The 19608-nt window shown below is 35.6% G+C and overlaps 2 protein-coding genes across 5 annotated transcripts; one reads left to right on the forward strand and one right to left on the reverse strand.

Moving 5' to 3' along the window:
- Positions 1-506: 506 nt before the first annotated feature.
- Positions 507-4220, reverse strand: LOC121378594 (cytochrome c oxidase assembly protein COX19-like). Its single transcript, XM_041506846.1, has 3 exons — positions 4068-4220; positions 2627-2738; positions 507-2037 (listed from the first exon to the last, which is right to left on the reverse strand). Exons 1-3 carry the CDS (start codon positions 4144-4146, stop codon positions 1950-1952), a joined length of 279 nt encoding a protein of 92 aa, XP_041362780.1. The 5' UTR covers positions 4147-4220; the 3' UTR covers positions 507-1949.
- A 24-nt stretch (positions 4221-4244) lies between these two features.
- Positions 4245-13172, forward strand: LOC121378595. 4 transcript variants are annotated; one of them, XM_041506848.1, is made up of 6 exons: positions 4245-4354; positions 5273-5469; positions 6472-6684; positions 7250-7893; positions 10184-10251; positions 11900-13172. In XM_041506848.1, the coding sequence occupies exons 2-6, from the start codon at positions 5281-5283 to the stop codon at positions 11938-11940; spliced, it is 1155 nt and encodes a 384-aa protein (XP_041362782.1). In that variant the 5' UTR covers positions 4245-4354; positions 5273-5280; the 3' UTR covers positions 11941-13172. The 4 variants fall into 4 exon arrangements, with proteins under 4 accessions (XP_041362782.1, XP_041362785.1, XP_041362783.1 ...); XM_041506851.1 differs by having other exon boundaries at positions 4259-4304; XM_041506849.1 differs by having other exon boundaries at positions 4264-4426.
- Positions 13173-19608: the final 6436 nt, after the last annotated feature.

Consider the following 19608-nt stretch of genomic DNA (forward strand, 5'->3'; position numbering starts at 1 on the left):
TAAACAGGATAGCACATACCACGGCCTTTGATATACCAGTCGTGGTACACTGGTTGGAGTTTTATTTTAATGCATATGGTGGCACTAATTAAATGCTTAAATGCGATCAAATTTTATTTTAATTACGCATACGTTTTCCAACATAAAACAAAGTTGTTTACCGTTTGCTTTGTGCAAATGACCCCACACCACACCCACCTCCCACCTCCCCTTCCTACATCAGTGTTTTATAATAATTAATAATCAAAGGAAAATAGAACACAAAAACTAGATATACATATTGTTTATTAAAGACATTTGTCATTAATAACAGAAACTTTATTTATCCACCACCATTATGCATTACATGAATACTCCCTTCCAAAAAAAAAAATTTAAATAATAAATAATAATAAAAAAAATTTATAAAATAAAAAATCCTTTGAAAAAAGGAAATAAGCAAACACAAAAATCCACAGACCAAATACTTCTGTTTCTGTTAAAAAAATTAAATAATTTTTTTTTAAAAATCTAGATATTTTCTTTTATTTTGCTATAATAATAATTTTTATTTGTTTTAAAATAAAAATGTGTCTTTACAGAGTCAGATATATTTATATTGATAAAACTAAAGATGTTAGTGTGTTAACAAAACATAAAAATACTACCAATTTCCAAATACAGAAAAACATTTTAGTCAAATACATACTCATTAAAAATGCTACATGTAGTTGATATTCAATAACAATGATCAAGGAAGAACCAAATATTATACATGACAGCTAAGTGTCCAAGGTATAACTCTATAGCGAAAATGCAGAATTGCTGCTTACCACACGGTAGGCAAAGATTCTCACTAATACAACAATAATCCTATGATGCTAAATACCTTTACTACACTGTCATTGATCATTTTCGAGTTCCCCAATAACAAATACGTCATAGTAAAAATAATAATACACACACTACAGGAAGAAACCTGTCAGCAGCTACGTATTTAACTGGAACATTATTCAAAGGGGATACAGTCGGGGGAAAATTATCAATGTAAAGGTATTTAGTGTCAAACATAGGATTATTGTTGTATTAAAGAGTGGGAATCTTTGCCTACCACTAGTACCACTGTAACCAGGTGGTAGGCAGCAATTCCTTGGTTATGCTATATAGTGGCATAAATGAGAAAAGCATTAATTTTCATTTAATGTCACTGGTTAGTAAGGGAGATTACTGTGGTGGCTTTTACACCTCCTCACTACAAGCCTCGGGGATGCAAAGCCAGTAGTTTAATGTCAATGGCTTAACCACTACACTACCGAGGCTGGTGCATAGTCGGCATAGAACGTATTAAATGCATGTCCATTTATAAACATAAAGTATGTTAATACTTCAGACATGATTGTGCACCCTACCAATAAAAACCCACTATTTTACTCGACCATAGCGATGTTAATGCGGACTGAGAGATGGCTTTCCAGTTTGGGGGGTTCTGTAACAACACGGGACTCCATTTTTTCAAAAGGCAAACTGTTTGCCAAGTTGTTACCCAGTGAACTAGTAAAATTGGTCTATTGGAAACTGTAGGCCAATGACAATACTGGACAGTCATGAAGATCACATTGTAATATTAGGCTATTTTTGGTACATCCCGGCAAATTTCGTTTTTTCTGGCATCATAAATTAAAGCGAAGTGTTCTGAATGAGAACTCGTTAAAAATTATAACAAAAGAAAACTAAAAATTGGTAATGGAATATTGAAAAAGCAGAAATCTGTTTTATAACGGTAAACAATCATGTCTTTTAATGGTATTCTGCCAATTCTGCTGATGAGAGGATACATGGTTCTCTTGATGAGATGACGCCAATTCTGCTGATGAAAGAATATTACCTGTACAATCTGATTTTCACATTTACATCAATTAGTACGATTTAAAATCACTATATTGGCAATTCACACACAAAGCAGTTTGCAGTCACGTAGCATCATTAACTTTCTGGCTATCCTCCTGAATAATATCTCGAAATCCAAGTTTATCATAGTCTTCTTTCTGCATCAAGTTTCTAAAATAAAAAGTTTAAAAACTCACAGATTAAAAAAGGTGAAAGGTTACCAGTATCAAAAGCAAGAACAGTGAGACCCACAAAACTATAGTGAAACTACTCTAAACGTCTTGGTTTCAAGAGGTGTCCAGTTTAGAGAGGTTCTCTTCCATACAGATATTCAAAATGTCTGGTATTGAGGGAATTCTGGTTTACAGAGGGTCCGGTTTTGAGAGGTTTCACTGTTCTAATAATTGTATAACTCAATTATACTAAAACAGGTGGGTTTTTAAAATATACTTTGAACTGGTATCATAATACTTTTAAATTCATGCACATACATATAATATTATGTTGATCATCTTGAGTCTTTTTATTTATTGTCCCTAAATAAATAAATGCAATTTTGCAACAAAATATGAGGAACGACACAAATTTCAAGCAGTATGTACAGGTATCAATATTATTAGTTACGTAACGAATTTATTACCTTGTAGATCTGTTTTTATAAATTGTAAAAAAAAATTACACTGACTAAAACCACCTTAAAATTAATGTTATCTCTTATCTGTAATGTTTAAGTCATATTGAACATTACAAACACGCTTACTTTTCCATTCTGCACTTCAGGTACTCGAGGGACGTTTCTCTGCATTTGGTGTTTTCTAGTTCATTACGCCGAAGACACCGCATGTACTTAAACATGACCTCTTTACATTCACCTGGGTAAAACAATCATAAATGATTACCAAATAGAGATGTTCATGTACCAAAACTGAATTTGGAAAGAAAACATGTTAACAGGTAAGAAATGAATACACCATGTGGCTAATTATACTAAGTAAAGTACCGGTGAGGTACATGTACATGATATGCCCGTCAGGAGTTTGATGGAAAATCATAGATATCAATGAATATGTTACATCATAGTGACCTAGTAATAATATGTGATACACCACCATCCCAAGTTGTTCCTACGTGTGAGGTTTAATGGTCCTATATGCATCTGTATGCAAGATATGATCCGGACAAAGATTTATTGTTATGTGCCGTAGACTGAAAAGTAGGTCACAGTGACCTACTAATAGTACGTGACACACCACCATCCCAAGTTGTTCCTACATGTGAGATTTGATGGTCCTGTATGCATCTGTATGCAAGATATGGATGGAAAGATTTCCACCTATCACCCCCATTATATTGATGTGTATAAAGAGGGAACCTCACCCTAACCCCAAACCTAACCCTAAATCTACCTGTACATAATGTAACTCTAACCCTAACAATAGGGTAACGATTGGATATTTTACCAAACAGTATGGCATGAGTTAACCATCTACTAGGGTGAGTTGATAGGAGGTTGAGTTGACCAGCAATTGGTTACTGGTACACTGCTTATAAATTTCAAAAAGTTTGTTTTGTTTAACGACACTGCTAGAGCACATTGATTTATTAATCATCAGCTATTGGATATCAAACATTTGGTAATCCTGACTCGTAGTCAGTATTGGGAACCAGCTACATTTTCTTAATGCAGCATGGGATTTTTTATATTATGCACTTTTCCAGACAGGAAAGCACCTACCATGGCCATTGACCAGTTGTGGTGCACTGGCTGGAACGAGAAAAAAACCCAATCAGTTGAACGGATCCACTGAGGTGGTCCGATCCTCAGATGCAAGCATCTCAAGCAAGCACCTGACGGTTGACCTCTTATATATGTTATAAATTTCAATGCGTGCAACTACAAGCTGGGCTACATGTACATGATCGAAATCTTTTATCCGACTTTTATCTTAATTATGATAGGCCTATTATGTGGGATGTATTCATTTGTATAATGATCTTAATGTTGGAATTTTTATATTGGTGTTGATCATTAATTTATTCATTTATTTACCATTGTTTGACACCCAATAGCTAATATATTTTCGTACTGGGGTATCTTTAAACGTTCATTCGCAACTTTGATAATGCACCTTTAACTTTAAGGCTTTAAAATGGCAGCTAGGCCTCTCAAACTTCAGAATAGTATTTTAGTGTACGCATACCCTTGTGATCTAATGGGAAGCTGCCCTTCTCCGGCGGTTTTACAAAAGACTTATTCGCAAAAGTCATTTGTGTCGACATACTTGGTAACTGTTTTGTTTCAGACTTGGCCTTGTTAAATTTCCACCAACTTTCACACAAATCACATTCGCACGTTCTAAGAATTAGAGTTATCGCCCTTACTATTGACTGCGTTTATTTGCCATTTGGTTTAGTGTTTATTTTATTTTATTTCTAAAGTAAACTGACAGGCTGTTTCTATTTTACCTTATTCTTTTTGCCATCACATGTACTGAGTTTGGACTCTTTGTCAACGCACTTTAGGTCGAATATGGGACAACATTTATTGTCATAACAATCAGTATGTGTGTGTGTGTGTGTGTGTGTGTGTGTCTCTCGCTCTCTCTATTTCATTCTACCCCAGAAGGTGGGATCTATGGTCCGTTCTGTGATACAAAAATGTTTTGTAAATAAATTCGGTTTGGTTTGACTTAAGAAGAAAAGTAGGCCTACAAGACAGTAACAAGTGTTTTGGAAATGACAAAAAAACAACAACCCCAAAACACACTATTTTTTATTGTAATTTAGAAAACAGTTGACAGAAATAAATAACTTGTGGTAAATTCCATAGTATGATAAACATGTTCTCAATGGGGAAAGACTATATAGTTCAGTTGGGAAAGACAATATTGTTTTCATAACTTGGTTATTAACTATTGACAGAAAAGAATGAGATTTTTTTTTTACCACCAGTTTATTGAACTTGTTTTAAAGCCACTAACTTGAAAACAAAATAGCAGAGAACTGGATTAATGCAGTTTTACTGCAGTATGTTGTGTCTAATAAAAATAAAACGGTCAGATTGCGATTCATTCCAGTTTGAGTTGTCGAAACGTTTGATTTCAATCAGCTAAAAACTTAGGAATTAAAAAACAAAAAGGAAAACAGAGAGGGCCAGACAAATAAAAAAATTATTTACCTTTTTAATAATATTTATTTTACATAGTTTGAAAGGAAAATCAATAAGATATTCAAGGATTTTCAAGAATATGAGAAAGACATGCAGTCTGAAATTTAAAATGATCCTATGTATATAATATAATACTCAAAGGTGCCATTTAAAAAGTAAAACAGAGATGCTTGTTTACTGAGCTGCACGAAGGAAATAATATTAATTAATAATGTTTGCCTTTGTTTGTAATTTTAGATGATATTATGAATTCTGATTATTGGGAAGATGACTTCTCTGACCATTCTTCAGATATTGGAAGTGTAAGGAGTGAGGTTCGATCCACCATGCCCCAGCTTGTCAGCAGTCAATGCTATGGCCGAGGCAAATCTCTGTCTGACATCATTTTTCCTAGAATACCCAGACATTTGAGGAATATACCACAGAAAACCCAGGTAATGTATGTGAAATGCATAGATGTCTGTAAATAATTGGAAAGTACACAGTTTATAACAAACATGCTTAGAACAAACTATTGCATAGAATGAAGTGATCTTAAAGTCTCGTTATATCTCCATATACATTAATATCCAACTTGTGCAAATGTGTACACCGAACTACTGCTATAATGAACTTACTATCAGAAAGTTCCGGTTTGTTATAAGAGAACTTTACTGGATTTGTGAATTTTTACGTATTTGTGTGTACGATGGGACCTCAGGCCTTTGACAGTAATATTATTGCTTGCATAAGTATAATAAATTTTGCATAACCCAGAACATTAGGACATCATTTGCATCACCTCGGGTGAGCACTGTACCAACTAATCTAGATCCCACTCCTGTAGCAATACAAAGGAGACAACAAATTCCTTAGTTGAAAAATATATATATACATACATGTGTAATTATGTAAAATGCTCTACAACTAGGGTGGAAATGTGATGTTGTTTTTTTTTTCTATGAGATAGTACCCATTGTCTCCAACATATGTTGAATTTCGCTTCTGAGGTTTGTGATTGGTTGTTCTGATTGACAGTAAACACATGACGTCGTTTTATTACATTTCTGTGTCATCATTAACTTACACACATTCAACGTAATGTTCAGGCTTTTTGTTTAGTGTGTCCATTTAACTGTGTGTGTGTGTGTGTGTGTGTGTGTGCATGTGTGTTTGTGTGTGTATGTGTGTGTGTTTGTGTCTATCACATGTGTGTGTGTGTGTATTACTTTTTCAGGGTGTATCTAACTGGCGAGTTATATAAGTTACATGTAGATACTTTTGGCAACCATTTGTAAGATAAATCATTCCATCAAGTGCTCATGCATTATTCGCTAGTGTCTAGAACTATTCAAAGCAGTAGGAAACAAATTATAATGCATATTCTTCATATTTCTTTTACCAAAATGACAAGAATATGAAAATTGTTTTACAAAAATTTTAATATCTGCTTTTAGCCAACAGAATTTCAAAGTCGAGGTCGCGGGAGAGCCCATGTTTTAAAAGAGCGGATCGAGAATTTGGAGTCATCCAGCAGGTCCAGCAGCCAGGAGTCGTTGTCATCTCTCTTACAGGCAATGGATGCCACATCGAGGCCCGGGAATTCTGCTAAACCAGAATCATCAGTTGAGAAAACCTCGAAAAACATCTATGATACACTGTTTTTGGATGTATGTTAGTGAATATATGTGTTTTTAATCATGTATCTTAGTTGCACTGGATAAAATTTTAACCGTTTGTGATTTCTGGATCTCAACAGTTCATATATATTTTGATCTTGGAAGGTTAAGTTGCCAAATTAACCCATTGCTAATTTTTATACAAAGTGGCTACAACATTTACATGTACTAATTGGCTAATAAAATGTTGTTTACATTAGCCACTTTTTAATTGTTTTCAAATATCCTACATATCTAAGAAATGTCTAAAACAAATTTATTTCCAGTGTGTCTCCTACTCACCTCCTACCAAGTCGCTCCTATTAGATTTTACTACATGTATATTGAAATGTAATTAACACCTGTTGACTTTGTTATTAATATTTTCAAGTCGAGAGGTGAAATAAATATTGTTTAAACAAATATTTTCAAGTCAATGTCCACCATTTGTTTCAATAATTTACTTTTAATAATATCTTAATATACATCACCCAAAGACTGTCACAGTGATATATTAGATAAATTAACATAAACTAGATTGGCTTTCAGAATTATTTACTACTTTCCATATTTACAGTTGACCGATTCAGCTACAGAAGATGCAGAGGATGGAGACACAGATTTTGTTGTGCCCCCTCTTCCTTCCAAGAGAAACTTTTCATTCCGCCCTTGTGTTCCTCCTGCCCTGAGAAAACCTGTTCCCAATTTGAAGTGTATGGACGACTTCCCTAGTCTTAGTGGTGATGCAGAAAGTACTGCTACACATGAATCGGACCCTATGACTGAATCATCATCTAGAACTTCATGTTTTGAGGACACAGAGTTGCCAAAAACCTTAGATGATGTTGTGCCTGTGTCTTTTGTTGAAGAGGCAGATTTATTAGCAGAATTACCAAGTAACTGGACAGTGAAAAAATCGAAAAATAAATCAAAAACAAAACAAAAGTTGAAGAAAGGATGCAAGAAAGTTGAAAAAAGTAATGATAAAAAAGACTGTTTCAGTGTTCCTTCAGGACTTAGAAAGGTGTCACTCCAGGGTTCAGACTCCACGACACATGTGGCAACTGAAGGCTGGGTGGTGAAGGGAGATAACGTGATTCAAATAGAGGGACTTCCGTCAATTGGGGACACTAGCAATCTGGAGGATCTGATTTCATCATTCGGCACAGTTCTTAATATGCAACACAGATTGCTGAGTGACAAGCGTGTGATACGAATTAGGTAACCAATTAATAGAGATTATTATACGAGCTTGTGTGTCGTACTGATTTTACAAAATGAGTCGGGATTTTCGTAAAATCATTACAACTTACACGCGAGTGTAATAATTTCTTTATTATCCATATTATTATTGTTGTTTTCTTTATGGATAACAAGACCCAACTCAAAATGTTTCCGCCACAACTAGAAGAAGATAACGAAATGACATCATATTTCAAATGCACAGTGTGAGCTAGGACTGAAGAAGCAACGTCATGTTATGACATCACTTCCCAAAATTACGTCATTACACTTGTCATTACACGTGTGCTTTGTATGATTATCATTAACTGTTATGTTGAATCATATGGATAATAATGTACCATATTAATATATTATTTCAAATCATGTATATATAGAGTCTACTTCCTGAGTTACTGTTAAAAGTTTGTTTTGTTTAGTGACACCACTAGAGCACATTGATTTATTAATCATCAGCTGTTGGATGTCAAACACTTGGTAATTTTAACATATAGTCTTAGAGAGGAAGCCTGCTACATTTTTCCATTAGTAGCAAGGGATCTTTTATATGCACCATCCCATAGACAGAATAGCACATACCATGGCCTTTTATATACCAGTCATGGGGTACTGGCTGGAATGAGAAATAACTCAATGGGCCCATCCTTGGGGATTGATCCTAGATTGACCGAGTATCAAGTGAGTACTTTACCACTGGCCTATGTCCTGCTCAGCATGGTACGGTAAATGGGATCTAGCATACTCAAATGTAATTTACTGTTTTTCTTACATAGTTTCATATCTCCAGGTTTAAGTGGGAGGGGCGTAACCTATTAATGGGATCTAGCATACTCAAATGTAGTTTACTGTTTTTCTTACATAGTATCATATCTCCAGGTTTAAGTGGGAGGAACGTAACCTATTAATGGGATCTAGCATACTCAAATGTAGTTTACTGTTTTTCTTGCATAGTTTCGTATCTCCAGGTTTAAGTGGGAGGGACGTAACCTATTAATGGGATCTAGCATACTCAAATGTAGTTTACTGTTTTTCTTACATAGTTTCATATCTCCAGGTTTAAGTGGGAGGGGCGTAACCTATTAATGGGATCTAGCATACTCAAATGTAGTTTACTGTTTTTCTTACATAGTTTCATATCTCCAGGTTTAAGTGGGAGGGGCGTAACCTATTAATGGGATCTAGCATACTCAAATGTAGTTTACTGTTTTTCTTACATAGTTTCATATCTCCAGGTTTAAGTGGGAGGGGCGTAACCTATTAATGGGATCTAGCATACTCAAATGTAATTTACTGTTTTTCTTACATAGTTTCGTATCTCCAGGTTTAAGTGGGAGGGGCGTAACCTATTGGTAAAGTGTTTGACTGATGTGTGGTCGGTCTGGATGCGATCCACATCAGTGGGCCCCATTAGGCTATTCTCATTTAAGCCAGTGCTCCACAACTGGTGTTACTGTGGTATGAAAATGAAATGAAACAAATAAAAATGGAACACCAGGGCCTCGTTCCACAAAACAATCTTAGCACTACTTATCATCTTAAATACCTACTACCGTGACTTATCCCTAAGATCGCCAGCCTGTCCTCGACACAGTGTAGTTTTCTATCATCATAATTTACAGTAGGTCTGAGGCTGTTGTAAGCCACTAAAGTTTTGTTTTGTTCAAATAAACGAAGTGGGTCAGTAAACATGCAGTAGGGTTATATAAAAGCTTCTTTACTAACATGGATGGTCAAAAGAATACCGGCTCACTCTATCCAATCCCAAAAGGATCCAGCAAGGAGCTACCTTTCGATCAACTAAGTCAAATCAACCAATTAGCTCCATTTTCAATTTTGACGAACCATTCTAAATTATGCGTCAAAATTACCTTCAAGAAATTACACAACATTTTATGTTTGGCTTCAATCCTACAGAGCATGTGCAAATTCAAGAGCATCAAAACCAACCCTTGCCTTTACTGACCCTAGCCGGGCTGTTTGTGGTCCCATGCACATGCCTGCGCAGGCAACACCCTCTCCCATCACCCCAAAACTTTTTCTGTCCTGGACGGAGGAGCCGGTGAAAGTTGACAGCTGTGTCCATGACATGCGTGTGCTACAACAGCTTGTTCGGAATGTGCACGTTAAAACCTATGACCTGACCTGAACGTAACATGGATGGTTATATGTACATGTATGTCCAAGATGGACTTCGCCTCACAGAGAGTCTAGCTGGAAATGTGGATGTTAAAATGCTTTCTAAGATTTAAATAATTTGTTCTCATTCTAGGTACAACACTGCCGAGGCGTGTGAATGGGCCATGGCTTGTCTTCATGACTCAGACTGTATTTTTTCAGGTAAGCTTGGCAGGTTCAATCACTCCTGAGACACTTCTCTCAGTATGGGTTATCTCCCTTTCTAACCAGAGTTAAACTCTACACTAATACAACAGACCATCAGGCTGGTAGGTACAGGGTTAGCAGCCCGGGAACCGGCTCCCATCCAGAGCAAGTTTTAAGGACTCAGTGGGTAGGTATAAGACCACTACACCTTCTTCTCTCACACTAACAACTAACCCTCTATTTTGACAGACAGCCCAGATGGCCGAGGTGTGTGCACAGGACAGCGTGCTTGAATCTTAATTGGATATAAGCACGAAAAATAAGTTGAAATGTACTGATACTGTACCAAATAAATCCCATAGGCAACAATGTTAATGTATCTAGATAAAAACACTTTATGCAATATATCAAATTATGACCCATAAATATCAGTACCACAACCTCCCTCAAAGTATTAACTGAAGAAAGTGGAATCTTTCATAGCTCATTTTCAATATTACTGGATGTTTTTACATCACTCCTAGTTTCGCACAAAATTTTATTACTTAGTTTTACACGTATTCAATAAAATAAAAGTGCATACATTTATTCTCAGATAGGCATCTCAGGGCTAAATCAACAAGGTTCCAGCAACGGGCAGCTCATTAGATCTAATAATTCGAAAATAAATTAGCTCAATATTTCCTTTTTGGGAATGGCTCCAAATTATGTCAAAATCACCGTAACAAATTCATGCTTAATATTTCAAATTGGCTCCTTAAATTCCTGTGGGAACACATTACAAATTCCATAACACCAAAACACACCCTCGCTCGCTATACAGGTGCTTAGGTTGGATGATCAGACCTCCTCAGTGGAACCATTAGAACTGTGTTCATGTTTCTTCCCATCCCAACCAGTGCTCTACGACTGGTATATCACATTGTGGTATGTGCTATCCTGTCTGTGGAATGGCACATATAACAGATACCTTACTACTAATGAAAAAATGTTTTGACATCCAATAGCCAATGATTATAAATCAATGTGCTTTAGTGGTGTTGTTAAACAAAACAAACTAACTTTTTTATTGTCGCATGTGTGAGATTGCTAGTATATGTGTATAACACACAATAACCCTAATGTTTGCATACAATTTTGTGATTATTTAGTACCTACCAGAATACATCCACAGGACTCGAACTTAACGTCAGCAATTGCCACAGTTGAGATATAAATTGCCGTAGGTGGAGACCATCATCGATGACACTTTTCTGCCATCGGTAAAGCTCCTCAACAATGGCAAAATATATACACCTGGTGTACATTGTCTGCCAATATTTAACATTTGCACACTATTGCCATAGGCAGGCTTACAATAGCCATCGGTGGGACGTTTCACCCATGGCATTTGTTTTTAAGGTTGTCGTGGGAGACCAATTCTTAAGTTTGAGTCCTGCATCCAGTTATACAAAATCAGTTAAATGCATTATTTGTTCTTGTCATATACTTACTACGACTACAAATCTCACTGGTGCATTTTCTGTGGAGTTCAGTATACTATATATTTGATAATTTGGGAGAATAAAAATGTGGCCTCTTAATACAGATGGACATTTTAGTATAATTTATTAATTGGTAGCTTATTAATTGTAATAACAAGATAATGTGTGTTAAATTTCAGATTCCAACTGTGTCCTTGTGTGTTCGGTGGTACAAGATTGAACTAAAGTCCAAGAAGCTAGAAGCATGTGTTGATTTTTAATATACTCTCAGTCGTTAATTGAACACCACCAAATTTTGACCATGTGTCTTGTACTTTGCAAGTAATTGAGATCATTTTGTGAAGGATAAACACTGAAAGTAATGATCTGTGTATATACTGAGGATATCGAAAATGACGGACAGCGAGTGAAAATGACATTGTATTAATATTAAATGTATTTTAGGGAAAAAGACAGAAACCATGAATATGCATGAAAATGTATGGTAATTAAGTATGGAGATGACCTCACATTTATGTGGTTTCCATAAGTAATTTATTCATGCCATCTCGGTAAATACACAGTAGATACACGATATGTAAAAATGGTCAGTACGTCAGCACGAACAACTACTTCTAGGCACCGTTTTTACAGGGGCCTAGCTTCCATATTCGCAGGTACGCAGCTGCGTACCACCTGAGATTACAAATATTTTTTTTAAATTAAAATATATGATATAAATGAGTGTATGCTCAGCCAATAGAGTTTTATTCCATCGCCGAAAAAGTCTGCGTACCACGTGAAAATCCCAAGCTAGGTCTCTGTTTTATTTGCATTACAATTTAGGTGGTGCCTAATTTATTTCCAGATGTATATAACAGTTGTATAACATTTAATTCTATATAATTTTAAAACAAAATTGTAAACCGACACCTCTGATGTTGTTATATATTTTTAATTTGTATTTCATTGCATGCCAAGTAGTAAAATAAATACATGGATATCATTTAAAATTTTATTATTCAATGCATATTTTTAATGTACATTCTACATTCTAAGTGGCTCTCAGCAATGCAATGTTTAATCCTTTTCATTAATCGTATCAGTTGTGATTCTTAGAAATTCTAAATAAATGTTTACTGTTATGCATGCATGTTTGTTTGCTCCTACATTTTGTTTATGCATGCAATCATGAACACATACATACACACACAGATACACACACACACACACACACACACACAATGACACACAGACATACACAACTCACACACAGAAACACACACACAGACATACACATAAACTCTCACACAGAAACACACACACAAACAGACCTACACATAAACACACACAGATGCACACAAACAGACATACACAGAAACACACACACACACACGTGCGCGCGCACACACACAAAAGAACAACCAGAACGTGTTTGTTGTAATGTTAAATAATAAAGAATTAAAATTAAAATCTAGCCACTTTTTTGCTTTTCTGTACGAGTTCTACATACGTGTAAATATCATAGACAGACTGAGCAATCAGGCTTGTCCTAGAAGCCCTACACCCAAGTCAGTATTAATAAATTAGTATTTTATAGAAGAACTATGTTGACTAAAGAATGACCCTCTATCTTTATAACGGTAAAACTTCATGGTAAACCTTCATGATACACCTATGCTTCGTGGGGCAAGGGGGCAGTTGATCCTCCAGAAAAAAATCCGGAAAAATTATAAAAACTTAAGAAAATTATCTTCTTAACAGTTTAAGGAGTTTTAGACTGTTAACTATTCAGTTGCCTCCTCTCTCTCTCTCTCCCCCCCCCCCCCCCCCCAAACAGCCCTGAAATCATTTCTGAATGTTGTGAGTACATGTATATCTTGACAAATTGCTTTATTGCTTGCTGATTTGAGTTCTGGATTTTTATATCTTTTTATTATTTGTGGGGTTTTTTTGTTGGGGTGGGGGAGGAGGTGGGAGATCATAAAATACTTTTTATAAAGTAGACTAGGTTTGATTTGAGATGCTGAAAAATAGCTTTATTTATAAGTATCATACTGTATGGTGTAGTTTTCAACTTTTGTTTCACGATCGTTTCAGCCTTTAACAGTACAACCAGACGGTACTGTTCGTCTGTCTGTCCCACATATACTACAGTTTTCTGAACTTTTTTGTAATATTCAAGATACTGAGCAGAAGAAATTTTCTGTATAAATTCATCATATAGAGATAAAGATCAAGTTTGACTATCTTGAGGATTGACTCTATTTATATGGAGTTGTGGCTCTTAAGAGATATGAAAATGTGTAGTGCCTAGTATGGGACATTTATTGCTTTAGCAGTAGTATCAGAATGTTTGCTTTTAAGCAGGGCTTCTAGATTATGATAGCCCCACTCCCTTGTTTAGTGATATTCTATGTTGAGCTAGTAAATAACTACTATTGCCATGCCCGACGGCTAGTGATTTAAAAAAACCCATTTTGGTCCAATGTCTTATTTTGTATATTTGAATATGCTGCCCCCACACCAACCCCCAATGTTAGTGTTTCTAAGCTCTATCTCCCTCTATAGGTGACATATCCAATTATTATTTAATAAAATTGTATTTACTTAAAGGGACATTCCTGAGTTTGCTGCATTGTAAGATGTTTCCGACTAATAAAATATTTCTACGATTAAACTTACATATTAAATATATTTTCTTGTTTAGAATATCAGTGTCTGTATATCTAACATTTTTCTGGTCGTCTTAATATTTATAAGAAGCCCAAACTGGATTTCGTCTTCAAATAATTTCGTACGTACAGAAAAAAACAAAATATTTTCGAAAATAAAACAAAATTTTACCCAGTACAACGATTAGAACGATCAGAAACATGTTTAATATACAGCCACTAACATTTTATGCAGAAAAATATATTTTATATTTAATTACAATCGATAAAAAGTCTCTTTTAGTCGATAACATCTTAAACATTGCAGCAAACTCAGGAATGTCCCTTTAAAGTAATGAAGGCTAGTAAATTTTTAATCATGGCTAGTTTATTTTAAAAATCACTAATCCCATGGCTAATGGATTTTATAGAAATTCTAGAAGCCCTGTTTTAGGTGGGAATCACGTTTCTGATCCCTGGCATAAATGTGTTTAGTAGACCTCAGGTAGCACTGGCCGACCATTCACAATCGTATGTAATGATTGATAGAGTACAGCCTCTTTAGATCGGAATGAAAATGTTAGGACGCATTATAGCATCATAGTATTTGATCGCCTAACCAAATGAAACAGGCAAGACAACTTTCCTTTTCACACAGACTGTCATCATTTTAGTTTCAGTCGATCAGTTCTTGCAAGTCATATACTATACTTCTCCACGTAAACACAGTACTTTGAGTCCAAGGAGCACCGAGTACGTTACAGACAGCAGAAAGAACTTTGCTTCTAACTCTGTGACCACAGTCTATAACAGGCTTCAGGATTCAAATTATATGGGGAACACTTGTTTGGTTCCATGCTCTATGAACATCAGAACCCATCGGTAATAGGTTTTTAGAACTTTAGGTTATATGTTTTTTGCGGATTGCGAACAACACATTACCAGAAAGGTTTCAGCGAAATGCAGAGACCTGCTATAAATGGTATAACCTTGTTGCAAATAAAGTAATCGTTTTGGCAGTTACCTTTGTTGTTTTGTTTGGGGGGGGGGGGGGGGGGGGGGGGGGGGGGGGGGGGGGGGTCCCTGTCCAACAGTCCTTGACTTGGCTGGCTGCACATGGATCTGGATAGTCATACAGCCTCATTAATCTCATTCAAGTCCTGATGTCATTGTCTGGCAAACGTTCTTATAGTATGGCTCATGCCTGACCTGTATCAATAGGTGTACGTGATGTGTAGCTTGTCTGTGATTGTGAGATTAGCACGAAAAAAGGGGATTAAACCCAAAATGTCCAAGCCTGGACAAAAGATTCATGGTTTCTACCTTGGATTTACCCTCCCATTCAGTGGCGACATCTTTTGTTCTTTTTTTTCTTCTTTTTTGTTGTATTATTCCACCTGTGTTGTAAACGTTCACACGTTCGGCAGTTGCATTTGCTTTGCTTTTGTCGTCCAACAGACCTTGACTTAGTCGACTGCATGATGGTATGTGCAGCCATCTCAATTGCTTGCTCATAAATCTTGTCAAAGTCGTACTACACGCTATACTGTATTCTTCACCTCATTTACCATAAAATAAAAAAGTGCTCGAACTAGTATTACAAAGGTGTTATTTACAACGTGGCCGTGATGCTGGCGAGATCTGACAGTTGAATATGAGTAAATTTAAAAATGGTAAACCCAAAGTTGTTTAGCCTGAACACAAAAGATATTTTGCTTCTGCTTTTTATTTGTCTTCCATCCAGTGTTGTTGTCTATGGAGACCAGTCACTTCTAGTGTCTAATGTTACTTCATTTCAATGTATTGTTTCCAGAAAAAATAACCCCACAGTTTATTAATTAGGTGCCGATTTAGACCTCCCTTCAATTAAATGAATCAATGCGATCTATGATGTACAGTTAACTTAATTGTATATATCTTAATTTATAAAAAGGAATTAAATATACAACAGATTCATCTGAAAAGTACTTTGTTTTCTTCTTCTTTTTTTTGGTTCTTTTTGGGTGGTATTTTTTTTTAAAAACTAATAACAGATGTGTGCAGTGGTAGGGTCTCCACGAGTACTCAAGTACTCGGACACGCACCGAGTCTAGCAAGACTAGAGTCCCTTCACAGGACTGGAGTACTCGTGCAAGGAAGATGACTCATATAATTACATGTTTACGTTATTTTGCCATACGCTTGTCGCCGGTTACATTATAGGGTTATGAGATATGGAGGAAAAACAAAAGTCGAATGTATGGAATGCAATACAGTGATATGCGTTGGCATCCATGTTCAGCGCTGTAATTAAGATGCATAGGCTAAATTAATGCTATTTTACTTTATTCCTCAGTCTCAATATCATCCAAGACTCGGGTCCGGGTCGAGTTTGACCCTCGAGTACTCGAGTCCAATATTTTGGACTCGTGGGGGCCCTAATGTGTAGCCATCTAACTTCAGGGACTAGCTCTGTTTAAATATTAAAAGCTAGATAGTGTTCCATGTTCATATTGTTATAACTGGACACCATGTATTAATTAATGTTCATCACTTCGTATGGTAATAACAAGAACGACACAAACTACAATCAGTATGTGCAAGCATTGAGAGACAAAAAAAATCTGTAAACTATTTCGTCTCTTATCGGTATATGATTTTTTGTTTTAATCTAGTACGACCTCATAGTTATATACTGATGAGGTATGACTTTTCTTGTGTACGTTGTGTTCTGTATGGAGGTCATTGCTAATGGCATAAGAAATGAGGTTCATTCGTTTTGGGGACAATTAAGGCATTTGGCCTGGTATGCATATTCAACGATATATAATGCACATTATTGCTTAATATCAACACGTATAATCGTATAGTTAATTAATAAAACGGTTAAATGTGACGGCTATTATATATAACGGGCGCAGCCATTTTGTACCATCTCAGTGAGTACGCCCTCTGGCGAGCTGGTGGTTACGTAATACTAAACGCGTAACGTCAGGAATGAGCCTTAGAACTAGAGAAACACAATCTACCTGGTTTTTGCGGGATGATAAATAGTCATACATTGCAATGTTCTGTAATAATACACATCCCAGTAAGCCAGCAATAAGTATATCCAGCACTATATATATATATATATATATATATATATATATATATATATATATATATATATATATATATATATATATATATTATTTTTTAATACAAAATAAAATACCATTGTCAAAGTGGCTACACAACAAGTCGAAACAATTAACAATGTTTTGCCCATGCATTAACCAACGTACTGAAATGATATACAGAGTGTTTTCTTAGTTAATTGGTCTATGCTGTTAGTTGCTTCTACCTGTGATTCCTGATTGGCAGGTAACCAGACGAGCCAATTAACTGACGCTGTCTAGACACAAAAATACATACCGGTATTGTGGAATATTACCTGTCGCCCCTAAAATTGTACTGGACATGGTTTATTACTGTAAATAGTTCTGTAAAACTATTGATTAAGTAGACTTTTCCATCTAAAACTACAGAACTGACCAATTACGTAGTCCCAAAGAAACGAAAATTATCACTTGGGTATCGTGGGTTGTCGTTTTTGCTCCAACTTAGCATATCAATAAGCCTAATAGTGTACATTTTTCCTTTGGATTATTTAACAGAGAAGAACACTCTAACCCCATTTTGTACCGTTAATGCAACTTAAAATATATTTAGTTAAATAGTGTATTATATTATTACGTCATTTATGCTGTTTTACAAGTCAGGTTGATCAAAGAGAAGCGCCTTGTCGAAAATTACTGCTTTTGTTTACACTGTACATACAGGAGATGGTCAGGAGCTGACGTCTCTTCGCCCCAAGCTATCCCACTGGACGTCACAAAAACGAAACAAAATGGCTGCCCCCAGTTATCAGGAATAATCATGTTTTTTTATTAACTCTAAAATTACGCGTTTTTCATTTGCTAAAGTATCAGTATGTGTTGGTGGTCCGGGTATGCATCTTTCCAACACATAAGGCTCTTGTTTGAGTTGACCCTACCTTTAAGACACAATGGGAGTTTTATGTTGAGCACCTGAATCAAAGTCACGGACCGAACAATACACGCAAAGATAAAAGCAATAGTGCTTGCAAGGCCACAGTGGCAATGCGGATAATTTTGGGTTCAAAGCAGACATTTCTTATGCTAATGGAGCAGCTTGAGAGAGCAATGTATTTTACTGTTAACCGTCACCACACCTATTTTATAGATAGCAGATAGATTAACAAGGATATGGTAAAAATTATATATTATAAAATGGAATCATGAAATATACGAAGTTTGTACATGTATATTACTTATAAAGTTTGTTGTTTAAGGACACCACATATAAGCACTTTCCAACAGATAGGACAGTGCATACCATGGTCTTTGGTATATCAGTCACTGGTTGGAACTGGAAAGCGCTTTATCAATGGGCTACGTCCCGCCACGCGAGCTATTTCTTGTGAGTGATTATTCTCTTCAATCCATTCAAACCAAAATTGCAGGGTTATAATTTTAAAGGGGTTTTTTCAGCTTTCTTTTCTTTTTTTTCTTTTTTCTTTTTCTTTTTATTATTCTTTCTCTTCATTTTTCTTTCTTTCTTTCTTTTTGTTGTATAAAATTAGTTTTTAAAAAGAAGATTGCTTAACAACTATTTTCATTTGTTTATGGTTTAGCGTTTTAAGCTAATTTCAGCGTTTATTTTTAAATGATTGTAGCACAGCCCCGACTTTCAATTTATTTCGGAAATTGTAGTGAATTAAAGTCTGACTTTGCCGCTCTGCAGCCAGTTTGATTTGTTTTTATTGCTGCCCAGTAAGGCAAATATAGTACAACTCGGTCATCTATGTCCAAGCCTTTAGTCCTTGAAAGTATTGACAAGAAAATATAAGGTGGGCGAACAGAAGAGGTGTGTGGTAAAGTACCTGTACGTTCTGTGTTTGTATCAGATAGTCTTTGTTAACAATGTGGGTGGTGCTGACATGGCTGGACAATATGTACCTACTGGCGATCGGTCAGACTTCACTACTCTCCCACCAGCTAGATGAATCGACAGTTTATAGTGTTGACCTGCCCCCACACCACATGCCTGAAAAGTAAAGAAACTGTGGATATTGCATGGGTCTTTCTAATTAATGTAGATAAACTTTATTTTATTTCATATTTTGTTTTATTAATATATATATATATATATATTTCCTTTCATTATTTACAGTATTATAAACAATGCTCAAAGCGATTATTAATATTATT

The sequence above is a fragment of the Gigantopelta aegis genome, chromosome 8 (genome assembly GCF_016097555.1).
Source record: "Gigantopelta aegis isolate Gae_Host chromosome 8, Gae_host_genome, whole genome shotgun sequence".
Taxonomy (NCBI): Eukaryota; Metazoa; Mollusca; class Gastropoda; order Neomphalida; family Peltospiridae; genus Gigantopelta; species Gigantopelta aegis.

Bases quoted from the DNA above. Each gene is read 5' to 3' on its own strand.
- LOC121378595 (XM_041506848.1), top strand. From the start codon at position 5,281: ATGAATTCTGATTATTGGGAAGATGACTTCTCTGACCATTCTTCAGAT. The intron at 6,685-7,249 runs GTATGTTAGTGA...CCATATTTACAG, and splicing joins ATGATACACTGTTTTTGGAT to TTGACCGATTCAGCTACAGA. The intron at 10,252-11,899 runs GTAAGCTTGGCA...GTTAAATTTCAG, and splicing joins CTCAGACTGTATTTTTTCAG to ATTCCAACTGTGTCCTTGTG.
- LOC121378594 (XM_041506846.1), bottom strand. From the start codon at position 4,146: ATGTCGACACAAATGACTTTTGCGAATAAGTCTTTTGTAAAACCGCCG. The intron at 2,739-4,067 runs GTATGCGTACAC...TGTTTTACCCAG, and splicing joins CTTCCCATTAGATCACAAGG to GTGAATGTAAAGAGGTCATG. The intron at 2,038-2,626 runs GTAAGCGTGTTT...TTTTTATTTTAG, and splicing joins CTGAAGTGCAGAATGGAAAA to AAACTTGATGCAGAAAGAAG.